The 27,234-nt window shown below is 42.0% G+C and overlaps 1 protein-coding gene across 2 annotated transcripts in view; it reads left to right on the forward strand.

The window, feature by feature from the left end:
• LOC122789371 (protein SLX4IP-like) overlaps positions 1–27,234 on the forward strand; it is a 613,751-nt gene that overhangs the window by 254,593 nt on the left and 331,924 nt on the right. For both annotated transcript variants that reach the window (XM_044056770.1, XM_044056779.1), the window contains one exon: positions 1,618–1,706. In XM_044056770.1, the coding sequence (XP_043912705.1) occupies positions 1,618–1,706 (89 nt within the window). The remainder of the gene's footprint in view (positions 1–1,617; positions 1,707–27,234) is intronic.

A 27,234-nucleotide genomic window follows, 5' to 3' on the forward strand; every position in this document is an offset into this window, starting at 1 on the left:
ACAGCCTCCAGTTCCTGAAAGGCCAGATAGATGTTAGTGTTCTGGGGCGCTATTCTTTCCTGTATACAAACAGTGGCAGAGCCATATACTGTCTGGGGGCAACAAAAGGGGACAAACTCCATGTTAGTGATAAGGAGTATACTCTTAGATAGGTATGGTAAGCAGTCTTATAACTCTGCTACTTTTACCTTTAGAGACTTGAGCTGTCAAGCTCCTATTTTGATGTTCTAGAAGCATATTCTGAAGCAAAGGGTGGAGTTTGGCCTAACAAACAAAGACTTGAGCTTCTTTAGGACACTAGGTAGACATGGCATTGTGTGCTTATGACTCTGCAGACGCAGCTTCTGCCACAGCTCCCACTAGCACAGTACTTCACTACTGCAGTACCTGCATCCATCCAGCATCCCCGTACATCTGTATATAGTTTGCTGGGATATAAACGTATTTGTTATCATATATGTTAGTTGTTCAGGATCAGTATGCTCTTCCTTTACTTTTGGGCAAAAACATCCTGAAAGAAATCTTTGCTGTAACTGCTGATTTCCCACCAAAGACCTAGCCAAACAGCAGTCAGAGTGTAGGTTGGGAGAGAGACAGAGCTTTTGGAAGATGACAGATTGATGTGGCCCAGGCAGGACACAATTCATATAGCCTAAATGTTACTGCAGCAGTGATGGATTTGAACATCTGCTGTTATGGGTATGTGCAGCTTAAACAGCTGTACTTTCAAGCCAAAACCCCTGGGCATAGGGATATCAAAGAACCCAGCAAAAAAAAGCACCTTGAAATACCTATTCTGCATTTTGTGTTACAAGAAACCACAGACGTTGTTCTCAGGGGACAAGAAGAGAAAATGTTTTTACTCTTGACTGTTCTTTGCTCTAAGAAAAGACAGTCCTTTGACACTCATTCTAGACTTGTCCAAATTAAACAACTTCCTATCAGGACAAACCTCAATTGCCGAACCCTTCACTATTACCTTCCTTTGCTAAGTCCACATACATTTATGGCCACTATAGGTTTAAAGGATGTCTATCTGCACATCCCTATTCATAAGAGGTACAGCAAATTTCAAAGAAGCTTAATGCCTAGTGTGTCTCTAGGAACTCCTCCTTTCCTAGGCAGATGTCCTGTGCTGTCTCAGTCATGGTAAACCTTAGTTGGGGACAACAGAAAACTAATGACTATTCATCTGGCCTTATACCAATATGTGAAGAAGTCCGGATGATGGGAGAAATGAAGTTGGAGTAAGAAGGAAGGAAGGGGATGAGCTCTGAAACTCTGGCTAGACAAATGACATCTCCTGCGGAAGACAGTCCTAAAGTTATCACTGCCTCAGTGACTTTGCTTTTGCATCTACAATTTTGACGATTCAACTGTACTTTCATCTGTTTGAGCTCTCTCTGTTCCATGAAGTTGTGGTTTGGTCATAAAAGTATCTACACATCTTGGAATTTGTCAATTCATATTCCTTTTTAGATAGGTGAAGTAGTGTAGCAGCTACATAACATGTATTAGTTATTTGCAAATAGTAAGAGCCAAGGAAAAATATTTTGCAAAAATAAATCAAGTTAACATATGCTGGATATATTCTAATCTGTGTGTTTTCTTCCACAGAGCTACGTATATTTCCTGACAGATTAGTTGTCTGCATGAGTGCAAATGAAACAAAATCTGTTAACTGGAACCAGGAAAGGCAAGCACTGGTATGTACTCTAGCTGGGAAAACATATAATCTACTTAATGTATTTTGTATAAACTAGGGACTTTTGAGCCATGCTACGAAGCAGAGCAATTATGTACTTTTTACCGACAACCAGTTATTGTGCATCCTAACATTAAAGCCAGGTAACCTGTAAGTGCATTATTGCAGGTGCAGTCAAGTCATTATTGTCTGTAAGACACTAGCAAGCTGATGTTAAAAAAAAGCATTTGGACTCCATTTTGCATCTAGGGAAGTACATTTAGACCTGCACCTATATCACCATTTAAATCAGTATCGTGTGGTTCCTTATATAAATAAATATACATATATATATATATATATGTATATATAGATATATACATATACATATATATATATATATATATATATATACACACACACACACACACACACACACACACACACACACACACACGCACATAGATATAGATATAAATATAGATGTGTGTATGTATGTATATTCCTGTTTTTTTCTTTAATCTGATATTAGTTATTAATTGAAGACATTGCTTTTTCAAGTGGGCTCTGTGCTGTGCCTAGGTATTTAAATCAGTTCTCAGTGGGTTATCTCATTTTTCTGCATTTTACTATTTCTTCTTTGAATCCAAAGCTGTAGCTAGAAATGTATTTTTTTCTTCTGCAGTTTACATCATTATTTTCTGTGCTTTTAAGTGGGTTAAACAGTATTTCTGCATCTAAGTGCTGAACAGACAGTTTTGGTCAGCTTTGTGAGTTATCTAGAGCTTGTGGACATTAAATCCAGTGAGAGTGAGAAAGATTTCTGCAGTTCTGAGACGATAAACTCTATTCATCAGTTAATAGGTAAGTACTAGGGTATCTGCCATTGCAGGTCTTTTAAGCCTAGCCAATTTCCTTTTTGTTGTTTGAATTAACCCATCCCATTTGGTGTTACACTGGCCTTACCCATCTCATAGTCAATAATTATACATTACACTTAATGAAAATAACTGGGATCATACTATATATTATATGAGGGAACTCATGCATGTGATAAGGCATGTAGGACTTACCTTTATCCATTACTAGTACTGGGGCAGTCCATAGGTAAATTTTCTATTGCCCAACCATAGATCTAAGTTGTACTTGAATACTGATAAGGATGAGCTTTGTTTTACATGGCTGGGGAGTCTGTTGTAGACCAGTAGTATCTTGTACAAGATGTACCTGCCCCTCCAAACCATTTTGTTGATGTTTCAGAAGAGGTTTAGATATATGTAGGACATATTGTTTAGGGCTTGTATCTTTTTAGTAAGGTATCTCGGTGGGCATTTCAGTTTTTGCATGTTTCTGGACAGATATATGCCCCCCCAAAGAAAAAGAAAAAAAAAACAATGACATCTCTAGCTCTAATTATAATCCATTTGTTTATATTCTGTTAGGCTGTTCAATATAGATGGACTTTCTTACAATGGTGGACATGTGTTGGTCAATAGTTAGGTCACTGTCCACATAAGTTCCCAAATAACTGGATCAACTCTCAACTAAGTATTGTCAATATGGTTGTTCCCTGGGATTAGACAACTTTGCAAAAGATACAATAATACAAGTTTTGGCATGTACTTTGTCTATAATTCTAGCATCAGTTATTTCTTTTTTAAAAAACCTTGCAGGATGGCTAAGTCATTTGGGGTTTCGATAACTGCTCTTGCTTGTAGTCATCTGCAAACTTAGTCAGACAGAGCCCTTTGGTATTGCTTTTACTTCAGAGAGGTAAATGCCAAACAGTAGAGGTCTCAGCACTGAATCATAGGGGACTTCACTGGTAACAGGTCTCTTTGTGGAGATTTTTTTTAACACCTTTGTTTAGTTATTACCTGTGACATAGGCAAACTTACATAAAAGTAATCAAACCATATTAACAAGTTCACATTTACGAACATTATAGTCTATATAGCAATATATGTGATGTATACTCTAAGCAACTTTATATAAATTATTCAATTCCTGCCTTCACTTAAACCTCACTCCTCCTCCAAATATTTTTTCTGCATGTATTGTTCGCACAATGTCCGTTTTTTCCTGTGTAATTTACTCGTACCCTTTTTTTAAAGATCCCACTTTCTGCTCTTTTATTTCTGTTACATTATTCGCTACTTCAGGTATAGTTAGTTTAGATTTTGATTTTCATTTTTTTTAATAATTGCTTTTTTTGGCAGCCACCAGAATTAAATTTAACAAGGCCTTACTGTCTAGGCAATTTGGATCCTGTATCCCAGCTCAAAATAATAATTTCCTTAGTTAAACTCATTTGCTCAACCAGTATTCCTGACAAAGTACTCTGTAGGGAATTTTTAAAGACTGCCAACTCATTACACTCCTAAAACATATGTTCTCATCACACCTCCAACAGTTGCCATCTGCCTGAAGAAAACTTCTTTGGAGTCTGCTTGGGGTGTAAATGTATATATGCAAACAGTTCCTGGCAAAAATCTTAAATCATGTTGTATATTTGGCAGCCATGCATATGTCCTCCCATTGTTTCTTTGTGAATTGCATATTTAATCTCTCTTCCCAATCCTTTCTCACCTCTCCTAATTGATTCATATTGTTATCTTACAGTATTTATGTCCCGTACTTATTATCCCTTTTTAGCAGCAACTTGTGTTCTAGATTCACTTAAAAACACAACCATATCCAGGGCTTTAATTTAGGATTCTCCTATCCCTTTATCTGATATCAATCCCTCATAGGGAAGGCAATCACTAGCCTACAATCCAAATAGCTTCTTGGCCTCTTACCATTCTGTTACCTTTCCTTCTCTAATTATTTGTTCACAATACCTTGCTACCTTTGCCAGCTTCCTCCAGTAAACTCCAGATTTCTCTTGTCTATTATACGTACCCTAATTGCAGTCATCCATACTGGCAGAATCTCCTTTCTCCAGTCTTGTGTTGGCGTAGCTCTTAGTATACTTTCTGGTTCTTTATGAATTTAATATTCTTTATGACTGTTGTTATTCTCCTTAAGGAACCTCATCCAAAATTCCATTATTTCCTTATTTCTTCAATTACCCCCCTGCTTCATCATCATCATCATCATCATCATCATCCCTTTCCACTTTGAATTGTAGCTTTCTGTTTGTGTTATGCGTAAAAGCCTTAACTGTGTAGCTCTGAAATAACCCTTCAAATCAAGTAATCCTAAAACTCCTTGTTCTGTTGGGAGGATCAATGTATCCCACTTGATTCTTGCCCTCTTCCCCTCTCAAATTAAACCCTTCAGCTCTTTATTAATTACTATCCACAGCTTCTTCTCTGGTTGATAAAAATATGCCTGACCGGTGTATCAAACTAAAGGGACCAAAAATAATTTTACTGCTTGTATCTTGCTATTCATATCCAAAGGCAAGAGCTTCCAGTTTCTCAGTTTTTGTATTATCTTTTGTTTAGTCTCTTCCCAAATATCCGTAGCTGCCATAAGCAAATCCATTTTAATCCAAATTCCTAAATACTTCATTTTATTATGTCTTCATAAGTATTGGTATTGTTGGACCAATTCATGTGTAGGTACATAGTTGGTAGCTATAGCCTTTGCTTTATGTTCATTATTTGTATAGCCCAAAAAAAACTTGAATTGACTCAGAATATTCCACAACGCTGAGGGTCCCATCAGATACAAAATATCATCATCTGCAAATGAGGCCAACTTTTCTTGAACACCGTACTAATAATAATCTTGAATTTCTTAGTCCATTATTTTCTTTACCAATGTTTCTAAATATAACACAAATAACAAAGGGGAAAGAGGACACCCCTGCCTGCTTCCTCTGTTCAGATGCAACTTATCAGGAGCCTTCCCACTTAGATTTTTGCCTTCAATCCCTGATATACCTTTCTAATTAACCTTATTGTTGCATCAGGAAATGCAGATGTTTCCATTACCTTACTCATAAAATCCCAGCTTACTCTGTCAAATGCTTACTTTGCATCACAACCTACCAATTACAGTGGTATATTCTTACATTCTGCTTCTCTTTGGATCATCATTCTTCTATTAATGTTGTCAAATGTTTGCCTCCTCTCCACAGAACCATATTGGTCCATATCTATCAATTTTGGCATCACATTTGTCATTCTTTTGGCCATTATAGACATAAACACTTTATAATCAGGGTTTAAAATTGAGATGGGCCTGTATGAAGCTGGATCAGATGGGTCTTTACTGTCTGTAGGTATTACAGCCACCACAGCTTTTATTTCAGGATGTTAGTACCTCCCCTCATTTTAAAATACTGTTAAACACAATCTTCCAGATTCTTACCACTTTCTTCCCTCCTAACTCTTACCAGAATACCATCTGTTCCCGGGTACTTTCCTGTAGATTGGTTACAAACATCATCATTTTTATTTTCATCTCCTCCTATCATAACTGTTAGTTGTTTAGCTGAGCAGGACTAGGACAGTCCCTCAGAAATGGAAATTGAATAATGGAGTCTTCCAGTTGTGGGCAACACCTCAAATAGATATATTTGTCTCATTTTAAAACTGACAACTAAACAAATTCTGTAACACAAAATAAACACAAAGATGCCAGTGGCAAAAAACTGATAAACAAATAGAAGGAAAATAACAAATGTCTGAACACCGATGACTGGAGAATACAGTTTTAGTGCCTTCAAAAAAAAAAAAAAAACGACTGAACGCTTAAGGCTTCATCAGAGTCATTTTGCACTTGAACAATACAGTAATATATACAAATTAAAAATGTTATAGACCAATCACAATAGGGTTTTAAGGTCAAATGTAACCTATAATTTAACAAAACCTCATTCCAGTTTGCATACCAAATAGAAAACAACAACATAACTTCCTAGACCTACAACATTTAATATAACATAAAAATATATAAAATACCACTCAAGTATCAATATCCCTGTTATTCTATAAAAAGCTGTTTAAATCACATTGGCTCTTTGTTTTAAAATCGGGAGGAGGGCAATATTGTCATTTAGAGCTGGTGGAGATGTGACATTTAATCTTAGTTGCCATCTAACCTCCTTAGTCTCTACTTCAAGTTTGTCATTACCCCCCCCCCCCCAAAGGGTAAACCCAGTCAATTACAAATAATATAAATCTTTTAAAGTTATTACAGTGCATGCTTTGCAGGACTAAGGCATTATGTGTGTTTTTCTTTCTTATTTCCATTTGACCGTTTGATGTTCAGCTATTCTATCCTGGAGTCTACGTATGGTCTTCCCCACATAGTAACCCAGGCATGTCATGCATGTTGTTTATTATTGAGAATGTTATTGATAAGAATGGGAAAAAAGTGTATACTTCATCAACTTTGATTGAAAATTGTGAATTGTTAGTCTCATATGTTAGTCTGTTCTGACTAATTGTGAAAGTATGAGGATTGTGGGTTTTCTTCTGTTGTTTCTTGTGAGGAAGAATCTGCTTTAAATAATGTAATCTGAAGTAGTTAACTTCATTTGATCATCAACCTGCGGGATATCAGATCCGGATCGGATCTGAGACGGCAGTTTCAGCAGCATCTGATCCGAGCTGCAAGCTCCTCCCCTTACCCTAATACCCCTCCATCTCTTTCCTTCCCTCAGATCTCGTTTGCCACGGCTTTGTGAACCAGTGTGGTCTAGAACTCCAAGTGTGGTAGGTGAAATTTTTCTGACTGCTCCATTTGTTTAGAGTTTAACCCCTGAGCCCTTAAGGATCGTAGGGCTAAATTGATCCTTAAAAGACTTTTGCCTGCGACGGAGGTGGCTGCCTCTTCTATTGTGGTCACAGCTGTGACCGGACCTTCTACTTCGACCACAATCTCCTCTCCCTCCCAGGCCAGGACTCAACCTCCCAATCAAAGGCCTGTGGTTAGGGAGTCTAAGAAGGAGAGGAACAGGGACAGAGAGAGAGAGATAGAGACAAGGGGTGGAAGAGATCCCTGGACCGTTCGGATCCGGTGGGTCCTTTCCCCAAACAGGCAGTTTTTTCTAGGCCAGCTTCCCCTTGGCTCCAATTGGAGAGATTTTCACGAGAGCCAGAGGAGCTTAGGCATCTTTTTAATGCCTCCATGCAACGACCCTCCCGGCTGGCGTTGGTGGCCTCGTCAAGGTCCACCCATAGTTTATCTGAAGCAGACATGGACAAAATAATGTGAAGGTTTATTCGCACCCAGATTCAGATGGGAGTCTTGCCAGCTATCTCGCCCTCTGAAGGGGGAGGCTCACTTCCCTTCTTTGCCCCGATATCTCCTCCTTCAATCCAACCCCCGGTATCAGAGTTGTTCGATCTGACAGGTCCCAGAATCAGGGGGCCGGCGTCAGTGGTACCAGTTATGTCAATGCCGGCCATTATCTTGAGCACATTTGATCCGACTGCTTCGGACCTGAGTGGATCTTGGAGCCGGAGACTGAGGGGTTGAGCCTTTCCCTGTTGGCACCAACACTGTCTGGTCAAGGTCTGCCCCTCAGTATCTCGGCTCCTATTCCCACAATGGATCCGGGGAGAGAGTCTCCTTACCAGTTCCTCAGGAGGCTCGTTCTCCCTTGGCGTTCAACGTGGTGGAGAGGGTTCTCTCCAGAGAATCCAAGGCCCTTGACCATGTCATTGGTTTCCACCCTGACTCCTTTGCCTCTGGGTTCGGCTTCTACCATTTTGCCCATGCAGGGACAGCCCATGCTCGAGGTGCCCCAGACCATTTCCCTTGAGGAACCTCTAGTAGTTTGCGAGCCCTCTCTGGAGAGTCCCACCGAAGAGATCCCTTGCAACCGAACGTGTAAAAGGAGGCACCTGGACTCTTCCCCAGAGTTTCTCACTGAGGATACCGACTTGGAGGAAGGGGAAGGTTCCCTCAGATCACCCCCCCCAAGGATGTCTCCTTTGGAGACATCATGGAAATCCTGCACCAGCGGGGGGGGGGTTGTTCCTCCCCAAACTTTCCTCGGATGAGTCAGTGTTCCTGGAGGCCTTCGACACTGGCCGTCTACCTCCTGGTTGCCCCCCCCCCCGCGCGGATCCTTTGGTGGACTTCATTAACATCAGGGTATGGAAGGAGCCTGACACCGTGGAGCCAATTCCCAGGCACCTTGATAAGATCTTAAGCCCTCCAGTAGACCGAGCTGGAACAAGGGGTCCCCTGTGGATGCCATGGTGGTAGCAGCTGCCACCAAGAAAGAACTGGCCCAGGAAAGTTCACGGTCCATCCTTCCAACCAAGAGTCCAGGACGATGGATCATCTGGGAAAGAGGGCATATGCTTCAGCCACATTTCTATAATTGCTTTGAATTATTTGGCCCATGTTACTAGACTACAGCGAGACCTCGTCAAGGAGTTCACTGAGTCTCCCCCAAAGTCCCTGTCTCTTGAGGATAAATGCACATTCTCCATGAGAATGGCCACTCTGAAAGCAGTTAGGAATATGTCTATGCACCTCCTGTCACATGCCACTGAAGGAGCAGCAAGAGCTGCCAGGTCTGGCATTGTCATGAGGCTGCATGCCTGGCTCAGGCTTTGTCAATTAATAGAACCCTTTAAGCCGTATTTCACGAATGCCCCTTACAATAGTTCTTCTTTGTTTGGGAAATCAGTTCATGAAACGTTAGTCCAGAGTGAGAAGGACAGGAAGACACTGTCTGCAATCGGAATCTGCTTCTCTAACCCCCAAAAATCCTTTTTCCAGGAATCAGAGGGGGAAAAAGAAGATATGGTTCCAGAAGTCTCAGTATTCCCGGGACACATGGGGATCACCTTCTCTCAGAGGCAGAGGGTGTCTGGACAGACGCCGGCCCAGAGGCAGGGGGGGTTCGAGAAATTTTGGGTCTCAGGAACCATTCTCTGACAGACCCGTGCAACAACCCTGAGTGGCTGCCCAACTTTTCTGCTCTGGAGGCAGTCGTGGGGGGGGGGGGGGTCGTCTCTAGATGCACCTGATGGGCATGTGAGTCCATGTCATCAGACCGTTGGGTGTTACAGATAATAACCAGAGGTTATACAATCCCCTTTCTAACCCCTCCCGTTCCACAAAAAGACTTCTCGGATGTTCCACCCGCACAAAGGGAGGCAGTAGCTATAGAAATCAGAAAGCTGCCAAGGAAACGTGTCATCCAGCCTGTCCCCCGAGATCAGGCATCTATTCCAGGTTCATTTGAGTGAAAAAAAGACAGGGGATCTAAGGCCCATTCTGGACCTTTCTACACTAAATGTGTCAGTTGCCAAAGAGAAGTTCCGGATGGTCACTCTGCAATCCATCCTGGCCTTACCTGCAGGAGAACAAATGGATGTGCTCCATAGATCTCCAGGACGCGTACTATCACATCAAAATGCACAGATGTTCCAGGAGCTTCCTCCTCTTTCTGCTAGTGGCCAATCACTATCAATTCCCAGCCCTACCCTTTGGTCTCACCACATCCCCTAGGGTGTTCACTAAGGTCATGGCAGTAGTAGCGGCTCAACTGAGGCTTCAGGGGATACAGGTCTGTCTGTACCTGGACGATTGGCTCCTCGTCACTCCCACCAGGTGTCTATTTCATCAGGCCAGGGATTTTTTTTCTGAAGTTGTCAGACTTGCTGGGCATCACAATCAGCATAGCCAAGTCTTCTCTAGACCCTGTTCAGGTTTTGGACTATATAGGGGCGAGAATTGAGATGTCTGTAACCAAGACCTTTTTAACTCCAGAAAGAGTCTGGAACCTATGACTTCTTGTATCTGTGATCCTACAGTCTCACCTTCCACCAGCTGAGGCAGTTTTGAGAGCCCTGGGTTTCATGGCAGCCACCGTTACTCTTCTCCCCTGTGCTAGCCTTTATATGAGAATTCTAAAGTGGACATTAGTGGCCCATGGTCCCTTTTAGATTTGCCTTTGACACATCCTATTCACATAAGCACTGCATGCAGGAGGTATCTCTTGTGGTGGATACGTTCTCTAGAGCTCATAGAGGGACGCCTGTTTCTTGCAGCCCCACCCCAAGCCACGGTGACCACGGATGCCTCCGAACTAGGGTGGAGGGGCATTTTTTGGGCAGGACGCTCCAAGGCACGTGTTCCCCGAATGAGACCAAACTGCATATCAATGTTCTAGAGATGAGGGTGGTCTTGTTAGCGTTGCAGGCCTTTCATGCCTTTCTTCCTCTGGGAACGATTGCTATTCAGACAGACAATATGTCAGTGGTCTGGTACATTGACAAACGGAGGGGGGGACCAGTTCCTGTCCCCTTTGTCACAAGGCCATGAGAGTGTGGGAATGGGCGATCTCCACCAACCATTTTCTGGTGGCAACGCACATCCCTGGTCAGTCTAATATTCTGGTGGACAGACTGAGCGGGACTATTCTAATGCCTTTCGAGTGGTCTCTGAATCCTTCAGTAGCAGACCGGATCTTCATTGAGTGGGGTCTGCCTTGCTGCAATTTCTTTGCATCTCTTTCCAATGCGAGGTGCAGCTCGCTCATCCCCCCACAGGGGGAATCCCCCAGGAATGCTCTGGTCCATGCTTGACCTCCCGGTCTTCTTTATGTTTATCCTCCTTTGCCTCTCATGACAAAATTTCTACAGAAGGCTCCACGGTCGGGGAACAAAATTGCCCCATTCTGGCCTCGCCAAATCTGGTTTCCCTGTCTTTGGTCTCATCTTGTAGTTCCTCCTTGGATTCTGGATCCCATACCGGATCTCATTTTGCATCCCTCCAGGGGCCTTCATCCAGACCGGCGCAGTCTGAAGAACATGGCTTGGCTGCTCCATTTCCCTTGATTGCTAGGATTCCCAGTTTATCTTCACCATTTAAGTCTATTCTGGTTGCAGCTCATACATCATCCACCAGAAAAATTTACCGTAGCAAATGGAAGCGTTTTTCTATCTGGGCTTCTCAGAGGAAACTTGGGCCCATTCACAGCTTCTATTCCACCAATTCCTGAGATTTTGGCATACATTTTCCAGCAGGGTGTCAGCTCATCTAGAGTGAAAATTCAACTGGCAGCCATTTCTAATTTTCATGTAGGTGAGAATATGGCTTCCTTAGTTTCCTCCAGAATTTGCAAAACGTTTATTAAAGCTACTTTTCTTTTAAGACCCCTGGTTAAGGATCCTACCCCTCCATGGGATCTTACTTAGTTTTACAGACCTTGGTTGCTCCACCCTTTGAGCCTGCTGCTTCTGTGGACCTGAGATTTTTATTATGGAAGACAGCCTTTTTAATGGCATTTACCTTGGCTAGGAGAGTATCGGCACTTCAAGCATTATCTGTAAAACATCCATATATGATCTTTCATAAAGATAGGTTTTCCCTTTGTACTAATCCTTCCTTTCTACCCAAAGTGGCTTTGGAAACAAATATTAATCAATCAATCAACTTGCCTGTTTTCTTTCCAAATTTTCAGAACAGGGGTGAATATAAGTTGCATTTGTTAGACGTGCATAGACAATTATGCTTCTGCTTACACAGGACTAAAGCCCATCGCAAGTCTGACCAGGTGTTTGTGTATTTTGCTACTCCCTTATTGGGCAAACCGGTTTCTAAGGTGACTATTGCCAGATGGATCACTCAATGCATCCTTCAGGTTTACAAGCATAAAAACATCTCTTCCAGGTAGGATAAATGCCCATTCTACCAGGTCCATGGCTACGTCAGCTGCCTTTTGGTCTAGAGTGTCTTTGGACTATATTTGTTCGGCGGCTACTTTGTCCTCATGTCATACTTTTATCTCTCATTATAAGTAGAACATGGCTTCCAGTGGGAGAGCATCCTTTGGCTCTGCGGTGCTCCGAAATATCCTTTCATGAGGACCATTCAGGGTTTTTTGCTGGTAGCTGGGGACTCTGTCCTGCAGGTTGATGATTAAATGAAGTTAACTACTTCAGATATGGAAGTTATGTACTCACCATAATGTTCCATCTGAGTAGTTAGACTGCATTTGTCATCAACCGTCCCTCGCTCCTTCCCCCTGACCTTCTCTTGGCGTTTTCTGTCTTGGCAGACAGGAGAGGGTGCCTTGCGGCTCTCCTGTTCTTCCATGTTTGTGAAGGTTTTTAGGGTTGGGTTCATATTTGGGGTGTAGCAAACTCGATCTGAGGGAAGGAAGGAGATGAAGGGGTATGATGGATGGGGGGGGGGGGCTTGGATCAGATGCTGGTAAAATTGCTGTCTCGGATCCTATCTGGATTCGATATCCTGCAGGTTGATGATAAATGAAGTCTAACTACTCAGATGGAATGTTATGTTGAATACATAGCTTCTTTGTTTCTTCTTCTGCACAGGTCACATTTTTGTGTATGACTCTGTTGATACTCCTTCCATGGCTATGGCCACTGGTACTGATTTCAGGAGGTTTGCATGCCTGCATTCTTAGAACCTCCCACATGATGTTAAAAATGAGCTTTTAAATCCCCCTTTGGATAGAGATTTAGTTTTTGGCCTCTTCTGCAAAGATGATCAAAAAGTATAATGATGGGAGTAAGTTGATCCCGGGAATCTCTAAGATTTTTCATCTCTCTTTTTTCCAAGTTTCCCAAGTAATTCACTAGCTCCTCTTCTAGTTTTGACAAAAAAAGCAGAATAAGCTGTCTCAACAAAATACAGGTAAACAGATGTTTAAGAAGAAATGGCAAGTGGGTTCCAAAAAGAACCCCTGAACCTCCCAAAATCAAGGACAATCCAAGTCTGAATGACTGTCAAGAGACCTTGTGATCTACTCCCACCCTGGCTCCCTTTTTCTTCTAGAAGGTATGAATCTCCATTTTTCTCTTTGGCAACAGATAGTTTCAGACAAATGAATTCTGAAGATCATTCATTAAGGTTACAGATGGCAGTAAGAGGAAAATCCTCCTATCTGGGGAGCCTTTTCTCATCCTCCAGATCATACTATGTTTCCACCAGTTCTTTATCACATGGAGTGATAGAACCAGTTCTTCCTTCCCAAGTGGGGATGGGTTTTTATTCAAGGATGTTCTTGCTTGAAGACCAGCTCTGGATTTTTCTTTCCTAAACCTGTTTGTGATAGTGCCCAAATTCAAAATGATGTCACTTCACAACTTGTTAACCTCTTCTTCCTCTTTCAAATTTCCTGCTTATCACAGCCCTATTCATGCAGACTTCAGACATTCTTAAGGCTTTGTGTCTGGATCACATTATCATTTCTCTGCATTACCCTTTGGACTATCCACTGCACCAGTAGTGTTCACAAAGTGTCTAGCTCCAGTTATAGCTCATTGGCTGCTACAGTTTATCCACATTCTTCCATATTTAGAAGACTTGCTTATCTTTGCAGAACCTTTTTCAACGTGCCAGGAATCTCTGTCTTGGATGAGAGGTCTTGTATAGAAACAATTCCAAGAGAACATTCAAAAGTCTTTCTTGGCTCCTTCATACAGGATTGTGTTGCTGAGATGTCACCTAGACCCAAGTTCAAATAACTTTTTTCCCCACAGGTAAAAATAGATATATATCTAGATCTATTTATAAGGTTTTCTGCTCAAACTTTGGTCATTGTGAGGGAATACCTCAGGATTATGGGTCTCACGGTTTCTATGATTCTCATCATCCCCTTGGCAAGACTCCACACAAGAGGTATCTGAAGTCTTTGTTCCCAGCACCAACATGCTTTGTCTTTTGAAATCCCAGTACTGGAGTTTGTCAGAAGATGAATCATTAGGTATAGACAAAAAATATCCTTAAATCTAGGCTGCCCCTTCTCCCTCCCTGCTCCAAAGCAGCCAGACAGTCAGCACAGATGCATTAGACTTTATTTGGGGAGCAGTTTCAGGAGGGATAAAAGGGCAGGTTGTGTGGGACACCAAGGATAGACACAAGCACGTAAATATCAAAGAGATGCTTGCCCTGATCAAGGCACTCAACTCACTGAATCATCTTTGGTCCCTAGGACCTCTTCAGGTTGTTACAGACAATACACTAGTCTTGTAGTACATCGACAAGCAAGGGGGAACTAAGTTGTACCCCCTTTGCAGACTAACCATGTTATCTTGGAATATAGGTTCACAGCACAATATCACTCTACAGGCATCCTACATTCTGTTAGAGCAAAATTGTGTGGTAGACAAGCTGATAGGACCAGGTCAAAAACTCATGAATGGAAATTAGATCGGAGTCCTCCAAGATTTGATCCATCTGTGGGAATGTCCTCAAGTAGACCTCTTTGCCTCCTCTCTAATAATCAACTGGCAAGATTCTGTTCCAGAACTCCATGCAGAAAGCCCTGGAAGACAGATACCTTTTCTTTTCCTGGGACAGGAAGGTTCCTGTGTGCTTTTAAACCCTTTCCACTAATATCTAGGGTACTTACGTGCATTTAGAACTAATCCCCCCATGATCATTGTGGTGTGGCTCTTCTGGTCCAGGCAACTGTGGTTGTTCTTCCTTCTTTTGGAAGAGGCCAGGGGCAATTACCACAAACTTCCTTGCATAGACTGGATCTACTGTCATAAGAACAGGAGTGTTTAATACACCCCAACATCAAACAACTTTAGCTGACTGCCTGGATTATAGGGTCTTAATTCCTTTTACGCACCTGCTTATTAAGGGCATTCAGCGGGTACTAATGGAGGCAAGAAAGCCTACTAATAGCAAATTATATATTGGCAAATGGAAAGGGTTTTCTAGTTGGTTTCAACAACATAACTAGCACCCATTTGGGGCTTGTTGTTCTCTGCTTTTACAGTATTTGTGTGAGTTACTATTGTATGGCCTTTCTCACTTCTCTGTCAAGGTTCATTTATTTGCCATTTCTGCATGTCTACCCCATGAATCCTCCTCTTTCAATGCAGACTCATGTCAAAATGTTTTTGAAAGTGTTTTTGCACAAGAAGCCTCTCAATAAACGTTTGACCCTTCCTTGGTATCATAATTTCGTGATAGAGAAGATGTTTGCTCCATTTGAACCAGCTAACCTGAGATTCTTAACATGGAAATCAGTTTTGTTGATTGCTCTGACCTCTGCAAGACAAGTATCTAAGATGTAAACTGTTATGAAGAGTCAACCCTGTCTCATTTCCCACAGGGATAGGGTTTAATTGCGAACTAAGTGTTCTTTTATGCCTAAAGTGGTATCTCAGTTTACTTTAAGCCAAACTATTCATCTCCCAAAACGATCCATTTGCCCGTTTTCTTTCCTAATCCTAAAAATGAGTGAGAAATTATGCTACATTCCTTGGATGTTCACAGACAATTCAGGTAATATCTTGATGGAAATAAATGATATTCATATCTGGTGTTTATTTCTTGTCAAGGTAAGAAAAAATGGACAACCTGTGTCAAAACAGACTATTTCCAAATGGTTGTCAAAGGCTATTACCTTTTGTTATACTCACTATAACAAAACTATGCCAGGAACGGTTAATACCCACTCTACCAGGATCTTGGCTTCAACTTTGGCTTTTTGGAAAGGGTTGAACTCGAGAAGTATTCTAGAAACTGCCATGTGGTCCTCCATATGTACTTTTACAAAGCACTTTAAGCTTGGATCTTCTATAGGTCCATGTCAGACTTTGCTAGGAACATTCTCTGGGACTTCTGGATCTCCTTCCTCCTCCAGGTTAATATGACATATGGTTGTTTACCCTTATAGCTAAGGCTACTGCAGCAGTGATCAAATGATGAACATAGTACAGCTGTGTAAGTAAACTTTACCATAAGAGTAGATGTCTGAATGATCACTATTGCAGTAACTGCTCCCATCCTTCATATGCTTTATTCTTTTATGTTTTTGTTGTCTGGGTGATGACTTTTATTTTCAGTTTCCTAGCAATGACCTTTTCAGGGATCTAACTGCCTCCTTTCAGTTGGCATGAGAGCTCTGAAATGCTTGACACCTGAACCATTCTTTTTCTTCAGCTCTGCTCTAGCTGGTTAATGGTTTTGGTGCATGGAACATCACCTTAAAGTTTGCAAACTGGCCAGCTGTTGTATCCTTAGTTCAATGTAACCCATATAGCCAAGGCTACTGCAGCAGTGATCATTTAGACATCTTCTCTTATGGTAAGTTCACTTATACAGCTGTACTTCCCTCCTCCCACCCCTGTATCTGTTACTGATTCATGACACACTGCCTCTCCCTACCTCTGCATATGATAACTGCACACAGCCCTCCCTGCTGCTTTGTTTGGGTAGCTGATGTCTGATGTAACCCTTGGCCATTCAGTGGACTGCACAGCATAGCCTGGGTGTAGCATTTCATGCATTAGTTTTACTGTCTGATGTATCTAATCTAGACCATAGTTGTGACCCAGATACCATCTTTTTGCATGTGACAAATCTCTCCTTTGCATGGTCTTCCTCAGCAGCTGCTTCCTCCAGAATTATGCTCCTTGTCTGGCACTTTCTCTGCCAGTAACTCTGGTATGTCTGGTCCTCTAATGACATGCACTTGCTCTAGCTGTCTGCATACTACAGTGTTGTGCAGAACGGCAGGGACAGCAAATAACTTCATGCAGGTCCTCAATGCATACTGCAGCACTCCGCCAGACAAATCTCGGCAGCAGAACTGAGCTTTCATCAGTCCAGACACACATTTATCAGTGTTGTAGGTTTGCAGGTTTGCAGCAATGTAATGCTGTATTGCATCTTAGCCATGCTCTTGTGGACTGCGTTTCAGTGTCATGAGCCATATATTCAAAACATATCCAGCATCTTCAGTAAAATGTCCTTGTGGGAAGCCACCCTGCAAATCTCTGGTACAGGTTAGATATGTACCAGATGTAGGAATCATTTCAACTAACGGAAAGATGCATAAACAAGTTGCATACAATACCATGTGTTTTGCACACCACCTGGCTGTTGATGTAATGGACATCCTTCCAGTTGTACAGAGGCACGGCCTTGATAGTGATGTGGATAGAATCAGTAGTCTCTAGAACCTCAGGGAAAGAGGCTGTTTCATAGAATGCCAGCATAGTGCTGTTTCTCTACTCTCTGTCCCTTTGGAACTACATATCCCACCATGCACTGCTGCATGACATCAGTAAACTGGTGCATTATGAGTGAGGCAGATGCCTTTGATATGCCCACCATGTTACATGATGGCTGCTGTAAATTCCCAGCAGCAAGGATCGAGTGCTACACATACCTTTGTATCCACTGGGATCTGTGTTCCATACATGTCATGGAATTTCATGCTCAGACATGTGTGGTGTCTGTGCCCAAACAATAATGTTTGGTCATGCCCCTGTTTTGGAGGTGCTGCTATATTAGGTGCAGTTTGATTCTTTGATACAGAGGGTTACAGTGAGCCCCATTTTTGACAATAGCTGCTGCTAACTATATTGTTTGGCTAATATGGCTGATACTGCTGCCATCTTGACATGGTCCCTGCCTCTGTTCCTGAAAAATCACTATGTACAAACTCACTGCCACCTATGGTTGATTGCACAATGTTTAGACATTTCTGAATCATTCCACTGTATTGTTTACTCCCATTTGAATTCACATTGGCTTATTGACAAATTTTGTTTAAGATTATTGTTAGGGGTAGTAATGGTGAAAGGTGGAGTTTGTTTTGCTCCACCAAGGAGGTGGCACTTCTAATCAGTTTAGAATCATCATTGTAGTGTATTGGTAAAAAAAAAAATGAACTTCCTTGTACATGTTAAATAGCAGTACACCCAGTATTAGGCTCTGGTAAAAAGGAAGTGAGGACACTTTTCCTGTGAACACAGTGATCTCTGAGAGACATACATTTTAAACCATCTGATTATCTCTTTACCTATATTTAAACTATCTAGTCTCTGGAGAAGATGTTTGTGTCGTACAGTGTTAAATACCTTTGACAGCTCCAAGAACAGGTCAGTGAGTATTTGCACATTGACGTTTACCCAATGCCATGCATTTCTTCAGTCAAGACTATTTGTGTTTCGTGGCCCCTGACTCCATGCCACAGAGGGATAAAGCCCTATTTGTGTCATAGACATCCCCTGTTCGACTAGCAGCACAGGCATTGGAGAGACCAGGTGGGAGATAATTTGATTGAAAGCCTAAAGCCATATCCAGCATTCTGGTGGAAGTGAGGCTACATAAGTTTGTTGCAATGGCAGCATTAAGAGCATGGTAAGCTGTGTACTGCAAGTGACTGGTCAGCAGGTTGCCCATGCACAAAAGTGAGTATGCAGCTCCTGAAGGTGGCCACTATGGAGCTGGTATGGTGAGGGTTTAGTACAGAATCCTCAGACGCAGTATGATGCTGCACTAATATCTTTATTTTATTAAACTTCTTTATTAAATATGACATTCACGAAGTGACAGAGATACATATACAGTAATAGAAAAGTACTAGATTTTTGTTGTTGGTTTCATGCGTTATTTATTTTAACAATTTTCATTCACACCAACATTACATAAATTGGTCAATTTCTGTCTTCCCTTAAATTTCACTCTTCCTCTTGAGCTCTGTTCTGAATGTATTGTTCACATAAATTCCATTTATTTCCATGTAATTTGCTCCTTCCCTTTTCTAAAGATCTCATTTCCAATTCTTTCATCTCTTTTACAGTTTTCACTACTTCAGTTACAGCTGGTTTAGATTTTGATTTCTATTTCCCAATAATTGCTTTTTTTTTGGCATCCAGTAGTATCAAACTTTGTAGGGCATTACTAGTTCTAGGCAATTCGAATACTATACCTGATTCCAAAGTACTTGTTGTCAGCGTAAGTGACTTACTCCTGTGTAAAGCTGCTTTATAGATTAGCTTTACACCAGAGTAAGTCTTTTGGAATCTTCTTCTTCTTTCGCCCTTTTCCCGCTGATCCCTAAATCCCAGCTCAAAAGAATAATTTCCACTGCACTAATATCGTTGATCTTCATACTGGACCTGGTTGTGGGTCAGATTGAGTTGGGGATGGGGCTAAGGGAGGGTCCAGTAGATCCGGTGAATGGGGAGTACAGATGATGGTCAGCTGCAGAGAGTTAGGGGAGCAAAAAAACTGTGTTTAGCAAGCAGAAATGAATTTTTATTGCAGCAGCATGGCATTCTACAATAAACAACTCCCCCTATAAAAGCCCAGGGTAAAATTCTTAGTTGTCCCTCTTGACAGTGGACTTGTTTTTGAAACAAAAATTGTATGTATTTTGCTTTTGTTTGCATGACATATTACCAACCACAGAAATTGCTGCAAGTTTTGCATCACTGCCGTGGTTCTGCAAAAATCTCTGCCTCTTCCATCAGGTAACATGTGAAGGGCATACATATTCATTAACTGTGTTTTCAGTGTACTTCAAACATTTTTGCCCTTTTATCAGATGAAGGTTAGAGCAGTATAATATTCATGAAATGGTGTGTACTTACTCTCATTAATATTAATTACTTGATGATATTGGTTCTTATCTTTGTCAGGAGCTCATTTAGAAGGTTTATTCATGTGTGTAATGTCCCACTATTAGGTTCATAGGTAGGTACTAGGCTATCTGCCCGAGGGCATTTATAAACCTAGCCAGAGTGTGTTGGCTTTCGCCACCCCATTGATTAATTAACTGATCCCCTGTCAAACAGAACCAATGAAGTGATCCCAGGGGTGTATTTTCTGTTACCCATCCACTCGTCAAGGTTCCCCTTGAAGAGTGCTAGTGAGGGGCTCTGCCTGATGTAATTTGAAATTTTGTTCCAAAGCATGGGGAGTCTCTGTGACAGGAATCTATCCCTCCAGCATGTTCTATTTATTGTTGTGGCGAGTTTTGGCTCACTAGAGTGCGTGGCTCGTAGTGACTTGGATTTCTTTAGGTGGAGCATGTCCATCAATTCTGAGTTGGACATGGCTTTGTAAGTCAGGCAGAGATCACCTCTAAGTAAGTGATATGCCACTGAGTACAGCCGGAGTTTTTTCAGTCGGGCTGCATAGGACATATGTTTGAGGCCAGTAATCCTCTTGGTGAGGTACTTTTGTGGTCTTTCCAGCTGTTGGAAGTGTCTTGTGAGGATAATTGGCTAGGCTTAAAATGTCTTGCAAGGGCAGTTAGCCTAGTACTAATTTATGAACATTTCTATGAACATCCCAAATGGGAGATTGTACTCTATGATGGGTCTAATGAGTGATGAGTAGAGGGACACTATAACCTCTTTATTTCTAGATGCGAACCCTTTAGTAATTAGATGTGCCACATAGAAGAATTTCCTAACTACTTTGGCAATATGATTGTCAAAGGAGAGATTGCTATCTACCTGGGTCCCCAGATCTCTTATTACCTCTTTTGTATTAAGGGGGCTGCCACCTATGTGGTAATTCGTGGGTGTTTTATTTTTCTCAAATGGGATGACTATGCATTTTTTGGCATTTAGCTTGAGGCCATGACTTTACACCAGGTTTCCGTCTCAGTAAGGCCCTTTTGGAGGATGTCCGTGTCAGCCGGAGAGTCAGTTATGGCTCCCAGTTTGCAGTCATCGGCAAACTTGGTTAGCCATAGTCCTCCTGTGTTTGCTTGTACTTCTGAGAAGTATATGCCAAACAGTAGGGGTCCCAGGACCGAGCCTTGTGGGACACCACTTGTGACTGGCTTAGAGTCGGACCGGGAGCCCACTATTCTTACCGTGTGAGTTCTGTCTGTAAGCCAGTTGGTAACCCATCTCGTGACGTAGGGGTTTATGTTCAGGCTGGTGAGTTTTTCTGTAATATCCGAGTGGGGAATGGTGCCGGAAGCCTTGGCGAGGTCGAGGTAGGCTGTGTGAACCACCTTTCCCTCATCTATAGCCTTGGTGACTGTCTCAAAGAAGTCAACCAGGTTTAGTAGGCATGATCTGCCCTTAACAAAGCTGAACTGGGTCGGGTCAAGTGTTTGGACGTTCCCAATGTCTTTGTTAATGAGTTCCATGATGATGCACTCCATAGCCTTGCAGAACAGGCTAGTCAGGCTTATGGGGCGCTAGTTTCCAGGGTCAGTTTTGGCCCCTCCTTTGTGGAGAGGAATAACCATTTCTGTGCGTCATTCTGTGGGCACGTAGCCTGTGGAGCGGCTGAGGTTGAACAGCGTTTTTAGGTGGGGGGTTAGTTTGTTCTGTAGTTCGTGCAGGACGCAGCCTGGGACACCATCTTGTCCCACTGATGCTGTGTTTTTGTCTTTTGAAAGGACTGTTTTCACCTGTGCGTCTGTGATTTTTGGGACACTACACTTTTCCAGTATTGTTGTGGGCCCTTTTGAAGGTGAGAGGGGGGTAAAGTTTGCACTGAATCTTTCTGCCAGGATTTTGGCAATATCAGTAGGTTCAGTATATTTTGTGCTATTTTGCACTAGTTCATTGCATATCTGCGAGTTGCCACTTCGATTCTTAACATAGCTAAAGAAGGCTTTGTGATTATCATTTGAATCCTTGGCTATTTTTCTTTTGAAGTTAGCCTTGGATGATTTCATGAGGGACCTTAGTTTCTTACTGATACTGATCAGGGATGTCTTTCCTTCTTGGGCTTTCCTTTTTTTTCTGAACTAGTTTCCTCCTCCTATTGTATAGCCTGTTTATTGCAGGGGTCCACCAAACTGGTGTCCTCTTAGAGGAGTGAGTCTTGTTTTGCTAGGGATGGCACGATTCATGCATCCTTGTAGGTGCTCATAGAGTGCATTTATAAAGGTTTCTTCATCTTTGGCAGCATTATCCTTTAATGTGGGGGCTGTGAAACATACCACCTCTGTCTTACGTAAGGTGAAGTTTGCTTTAGAAAAGTTTTTTACTGTGGTTTCCTTAGTTGGGGGTGGTGGTAGGGTGTGGACATCCAGAGTGATTAGTTTATGGTCTGATCTAACCAGTGACAGGTTGACCACCAGTGTGGAACACCTGTCGCCCATGTTGGTGATGACCAGGTCCAATATGTTTTCACCTCTGGTAGGGGAGTTTACCAGCTGATCCAGGGCATTTGAGTTGATGAATTCCAGGAAGCACTGGGCCTGGGAATTTGTACTCAAGTAGTTTTCCCAGTAAATGGTAGGATAATTGAAATTGCCCAATATCAGGGTGTAATTGCCCAATATCAGGGTGTTCGGTAGGACCTTCATGTTTTCCAGTGTCTCCAGAAAGGTGGAGTAGTGGTCCTGGGTCATGGAGGGTGATCTGTAGCAGGCCTTAATTTGCATTGCAGATTTGCCCGATGTTAGTTGCACATGGATGATCTCAGAGGTATCATGCTGCGCCACTAACCTGGAGGTGTATGTATCCTTGATGAATATGGATACACACCCTCCTTTTGTGTTTCGGTCCGTGTTCTGTGGCTGAAACGTGTGGTATGACTTGTAGCCCGGTAGTGCTGGGGTGCTGTCTGGGCCTTGAACCAGGTTTCAGTTACTGTACAGATGTCGACATTCTCCATACTGAAGAGTGCTTCAAGCGCGTGCATTTTGAGATTTAAACTCTTAGCGTTTTTGTTAATTGTGCTGTTTACGGAGGTGGGTTTGACTTTTGAGCCTTGCCTAAAAAAAGGCACTATGAGGGCAGCAAGAGCCTTGGCCAGTATTCAAAAGCCTAGGGGTGACAGGTGCAAGCCGTCTCTTGCGAAGCAACGCGGCTTGTTAAGCATGTCGTCCCAGGCTGACAGACACTTGGTCCCCTTTGAGTGACACCAGAAGCTTAGCCAATTGTTGAAATTGATCATTTTTTCTTTCTACTGAGGTATCATTCTTGGTGAGGGCAGGATGCTACTCAGGGTCAGGGTCGTACCAGCCTGGGCTACATGATCAGAGAGCTCTTCTATGTCTCTCTTCATGTTGTCCAGGGAGGTAGGTCTCAGGTCATTCACACCAACATGAACAATGACAGAGTCATATTTGTACTTGTTCTGGAGTGACCTGAGTGCTTGGGTTATGTGGCAGATTCTGGCTCCCGACAGGCAGCTAACAGTAACCTCCTTGTCCAGCCGAGTGAGTGGGGCGTCAGTGTGTTAGGTATGTTATTTTGCCTTAAGGGCTGTGATTGTACGGCACACTGATTTTGTGTTTTATGTGTTGTCTGGTTTGTGACGGGAGGTTGTTTGGGTGTCTGCTTTGGAGGTCTCTAATACTTTTGCAGGTTTTTATTTAGAGCCTCCGGGTATGATTTTGTGTATTTATGTGTATTTTTTGCCAGTGCTGTTTTAGTAGGTCTATGTACAGCTGGAGTTGTGGTGCAAGTGTTAACCTTTTCCTCTTGACTGTCTGTTCCATTCTTGGGTGGAGACAGCTTAACTTCCAGTTTGGCTGTATAATTGCATCTCTCGCATATGTTAGTGTTTTGTGGTAGGAGGAGAGGGTTGTCTGTGTACATGAGGCAGTTGTAACATTGCCTCAGGATACCCAGATTCACCAGCTGAACTGGAGAGTGCACCTGAAGTTGCCCTTTGGTCATGCCTGAATAGTAGGGTGAGCTGCTTAGTCGCTTGGTTGGTGAGGGGTGAATAAAGAGCCTTGCCCTGCTGGGCAGTCATTGTCAGGGTATATTAGTGCTTGCTATTAGGTCTGAGCAAGTGCTGGGCTGTAAGATGCTTTTTGAGTGCTTAGGTTGAGAGTTAGACTATTTTCAAGGAAAAAACTGAAGAGGAGACTTAGTGGAGCCGGGAATAATTTAACCGTAGCTAACCGGCACTGCCTGATAAGCAAAACCGTGCAAACACAGTTTTTATAGTAGGGAAATGAAAGAGACAGAAATTAGCCCAAAATGGCCAATAAACTACTAACTTCTGGGCTGGAACCACTCCTCCAGGGACAGATAGGTTGCTCAAAGCTCCCCTCTCTCACAGGTGAACAGAGAATCTTCCTTCTATCCAAGTAAGGTATGGGCAACTCAGAAACTAATATCACAGCCCTGAATTCAGCACTAGCCTAAAAATTGGACTATACTAGCTTAGAAAGGTGGGAAACAAGGAATTTTTTTTTTTTTTGAAAAGATAAGACAAAAAAACAGTAAAAAAATACACTTAAAACAGCTTTAAATGACTACAAACGATCAGAAAAGGCTACCGCACTTTAGTGTGTAGCCTACAATAGTTAAATTATTTAAACTAAAAACAACTTTTTAAAAGTGCAGGCAGTCAAATAAGTACATTATGTGAAAAAAACAAGCTTTTAAATCACAAACTCTGGAAAATCTGTGTTTAGGTGGCAAACAAGTTAAGTACAGCAAGAAAGTACAGAAAACTGATAATCACTCCAAAGTCTCTCTTCTAAGCTAGAAGGCTTGTATCAGTTTAAGGCTTTCTAGTGCTTCCCAGTAGGTTAGTTACAGGAAAGATGGGAAACAAGCGCAGATGTGGTCTTTTAAACCAGAAAGTTGAAAGAGATGGACAAACTGTCCAAATGGTCAATAAACTACAATTTCTGGGCCAAAAACCTCTCCTCTCATGGTAGACAGGCTACCTAGTGCTTACCACTCCCACTGATAAGCTAGAAGGCTTTCCTCCAGTACAGAAAGGCTTGCGGTGCTCAGAAACTTACCAACAGTCCTGGATACAGCAAGTCTGTATCTGGACTAGGCTAGTTACAGGAAAGGTGGGAAACAAGTGCAAGTGTGGCTTTCAAACCAGAAAGTTGAAAGAGATGAAAAAAAACTGCTCAAATACCCAATAGCTACAATTTCTGGGCCAGGGACCACTGCTCTTGTGGCAGATAGGCTTCCCGATGCTTACCACTCCCACTGATAAGCTAGAAGGCTTCCCTCCAACACGGAAAGGCTTGGAGGGCTCAGAAGCTTACAAAGAGTCCTGGATGCAGCAAATCTGTACCTGGACTAGACTAGTAACAGGAAAGGCAGGAAACTAGCACAAAAACAGACTTTTAAATCAGGTGGTTGAAAGAGATGGGAAAGCTTCCCAAACGGCCAATACACTATAATTTCTGGGCCAGAAACCACTCCTCCTGTGGTAGATAGGTTACCTAGTGCTTACCACTTCCACTGATTAGAAGGCTTCTCTCCAGCACAGAAGGGCTTGGGGGGGCTCAGAAGCTTATCAACAGTCCTGGATACAGCAAATCTGTACCTGGATACAGTAGTTATAGGAAAGGTGGGGACCAAACGCAAAACAGGCTTTTAACCAGAAAGTAGAAAGAGATGGAAAAACTGCCCAAATGGCCAATGAACTACAATTTCAGGGCCAAAGCCCAGTCTTCCCATGGTAGATAGGCTACCTAGTGCTTACCACTCCCACTAATAAGCTAGAAGGCTTCCCTCCAACACAGAAAGGCTTGGGGGGCTCAGAAGCTTACCAACAGTCCTGGATACAGCAAGTCTGTATCTGGACTTGACTAGTTACAGGAAAGGCAGGAAACAAGCTTAGAATTTTTTAATTTTTTTTGTTATAGAAAAGCAGCTAAAACAGCAGTAAATACAATTCATATTGTAGGGCAGGCCAGCACACCCAAGTGTGTAGCAACACTACGGCAAATACAGTTCAAATAAATACAATTAAATTAACAAATGACTAAAAATCAAGTGCAGAAGGCAGTAAATTAGAAGGTTACTAACAAGCAGTAATAAATGCAGAGTAAGAGCGACTGAACAGATAACAGCACGCAGAATAGCAATTAAGACAGTTACAGTAAGAGCAGCTAAATAAAATATATATATATTTTATTTTATTTTATTTTTTTTTGTTTGTTTGTTTTTGAGGGAGGGAACAGAGCAGGATTAAGAAGCTACAGGGGTTGTCCTTCCCAAATGCTCTCTTTGTACACAGTAGGAGTGCCTGAAATCAGAATATGATCTCACTGCACTCAGTTGAGTGAGCAAATGAGATGGACTCAGAAGAAGTATCCAAATACAACTGCTATCAATGACTACACAGAAATTCTAAAAAGTACTCTGTAGAGAGACAGCCACAACTTCAGCTGAGTTAATATTCATTGAAAAAAACACAAATAAATAAATTAAATACAGTGCTATATGCAAAAGAGCAGATAAAAGTGTACTTAAATTCACTTATACGTCCAGCTGATTTCAGGTAGATGTCAGCCGGCCAAAGCTCTGATATTAAGCAGAGATAACTTAAAATGTACCACTTATATAAGGCAAGACAGAATGTCAGTGATGAGGTGAAACTCTTCCCCCCCCCATTGCTATCAATGGCTACACAGAAATTATAAAAAGTACTCTGTAGAGAGACAGCCACAACTTCAATTGAGTTAATATTCATTTATTTAAAACAAAATCACCAACAAAAACCAAGTGTCCCGACTAGAAAACAAACGTATATGATAAAATACCAGTAGGACAGCCACGGCAATAAAAAGTCTCTTTTAATACTGTCATAAACCATAAAATAGGGCAAGCGCTTTCACGTATCAAGTACGCTTCACCAGATCCTCTAAAATCAAATAAAAACCTTCAGTTTAAATACAATAGTATAACCAATCAACAGCTCATAACAATTAAAGTTAGTTGAATATCGATTGAACATTAAAAACACAGAACACAAATTCAAACTTTTCTCAGCCTGCGTCCCTTCAATACAGGCTTAATAGAAACACTGTTATTTATTCCTGGCTATTTATGTGCTTGTAACCTCAGTATCCAAGTTCTTGTTGTTCAGGGAAGGTATTGGTATCACCCCCTCTGATATTATTGTACATTGGTTGTAAGACCCTAAAGAAAAAACGG

The sequence above is a fragment of the Protopterus annectens genome, chromosome 1.part2 (assembly GCF_019279795.1).
Source record: "Protopterus annectens isolate FY-2018-M chromosome 1.part2, PAN1.0, whole genome shotgun sequence".
Lineage (NCBI taxonomy): Eukaryota > Metazoa > Chordata > Ceratodontiformes > Protopteridae > Protopterus > Protopterus annectens.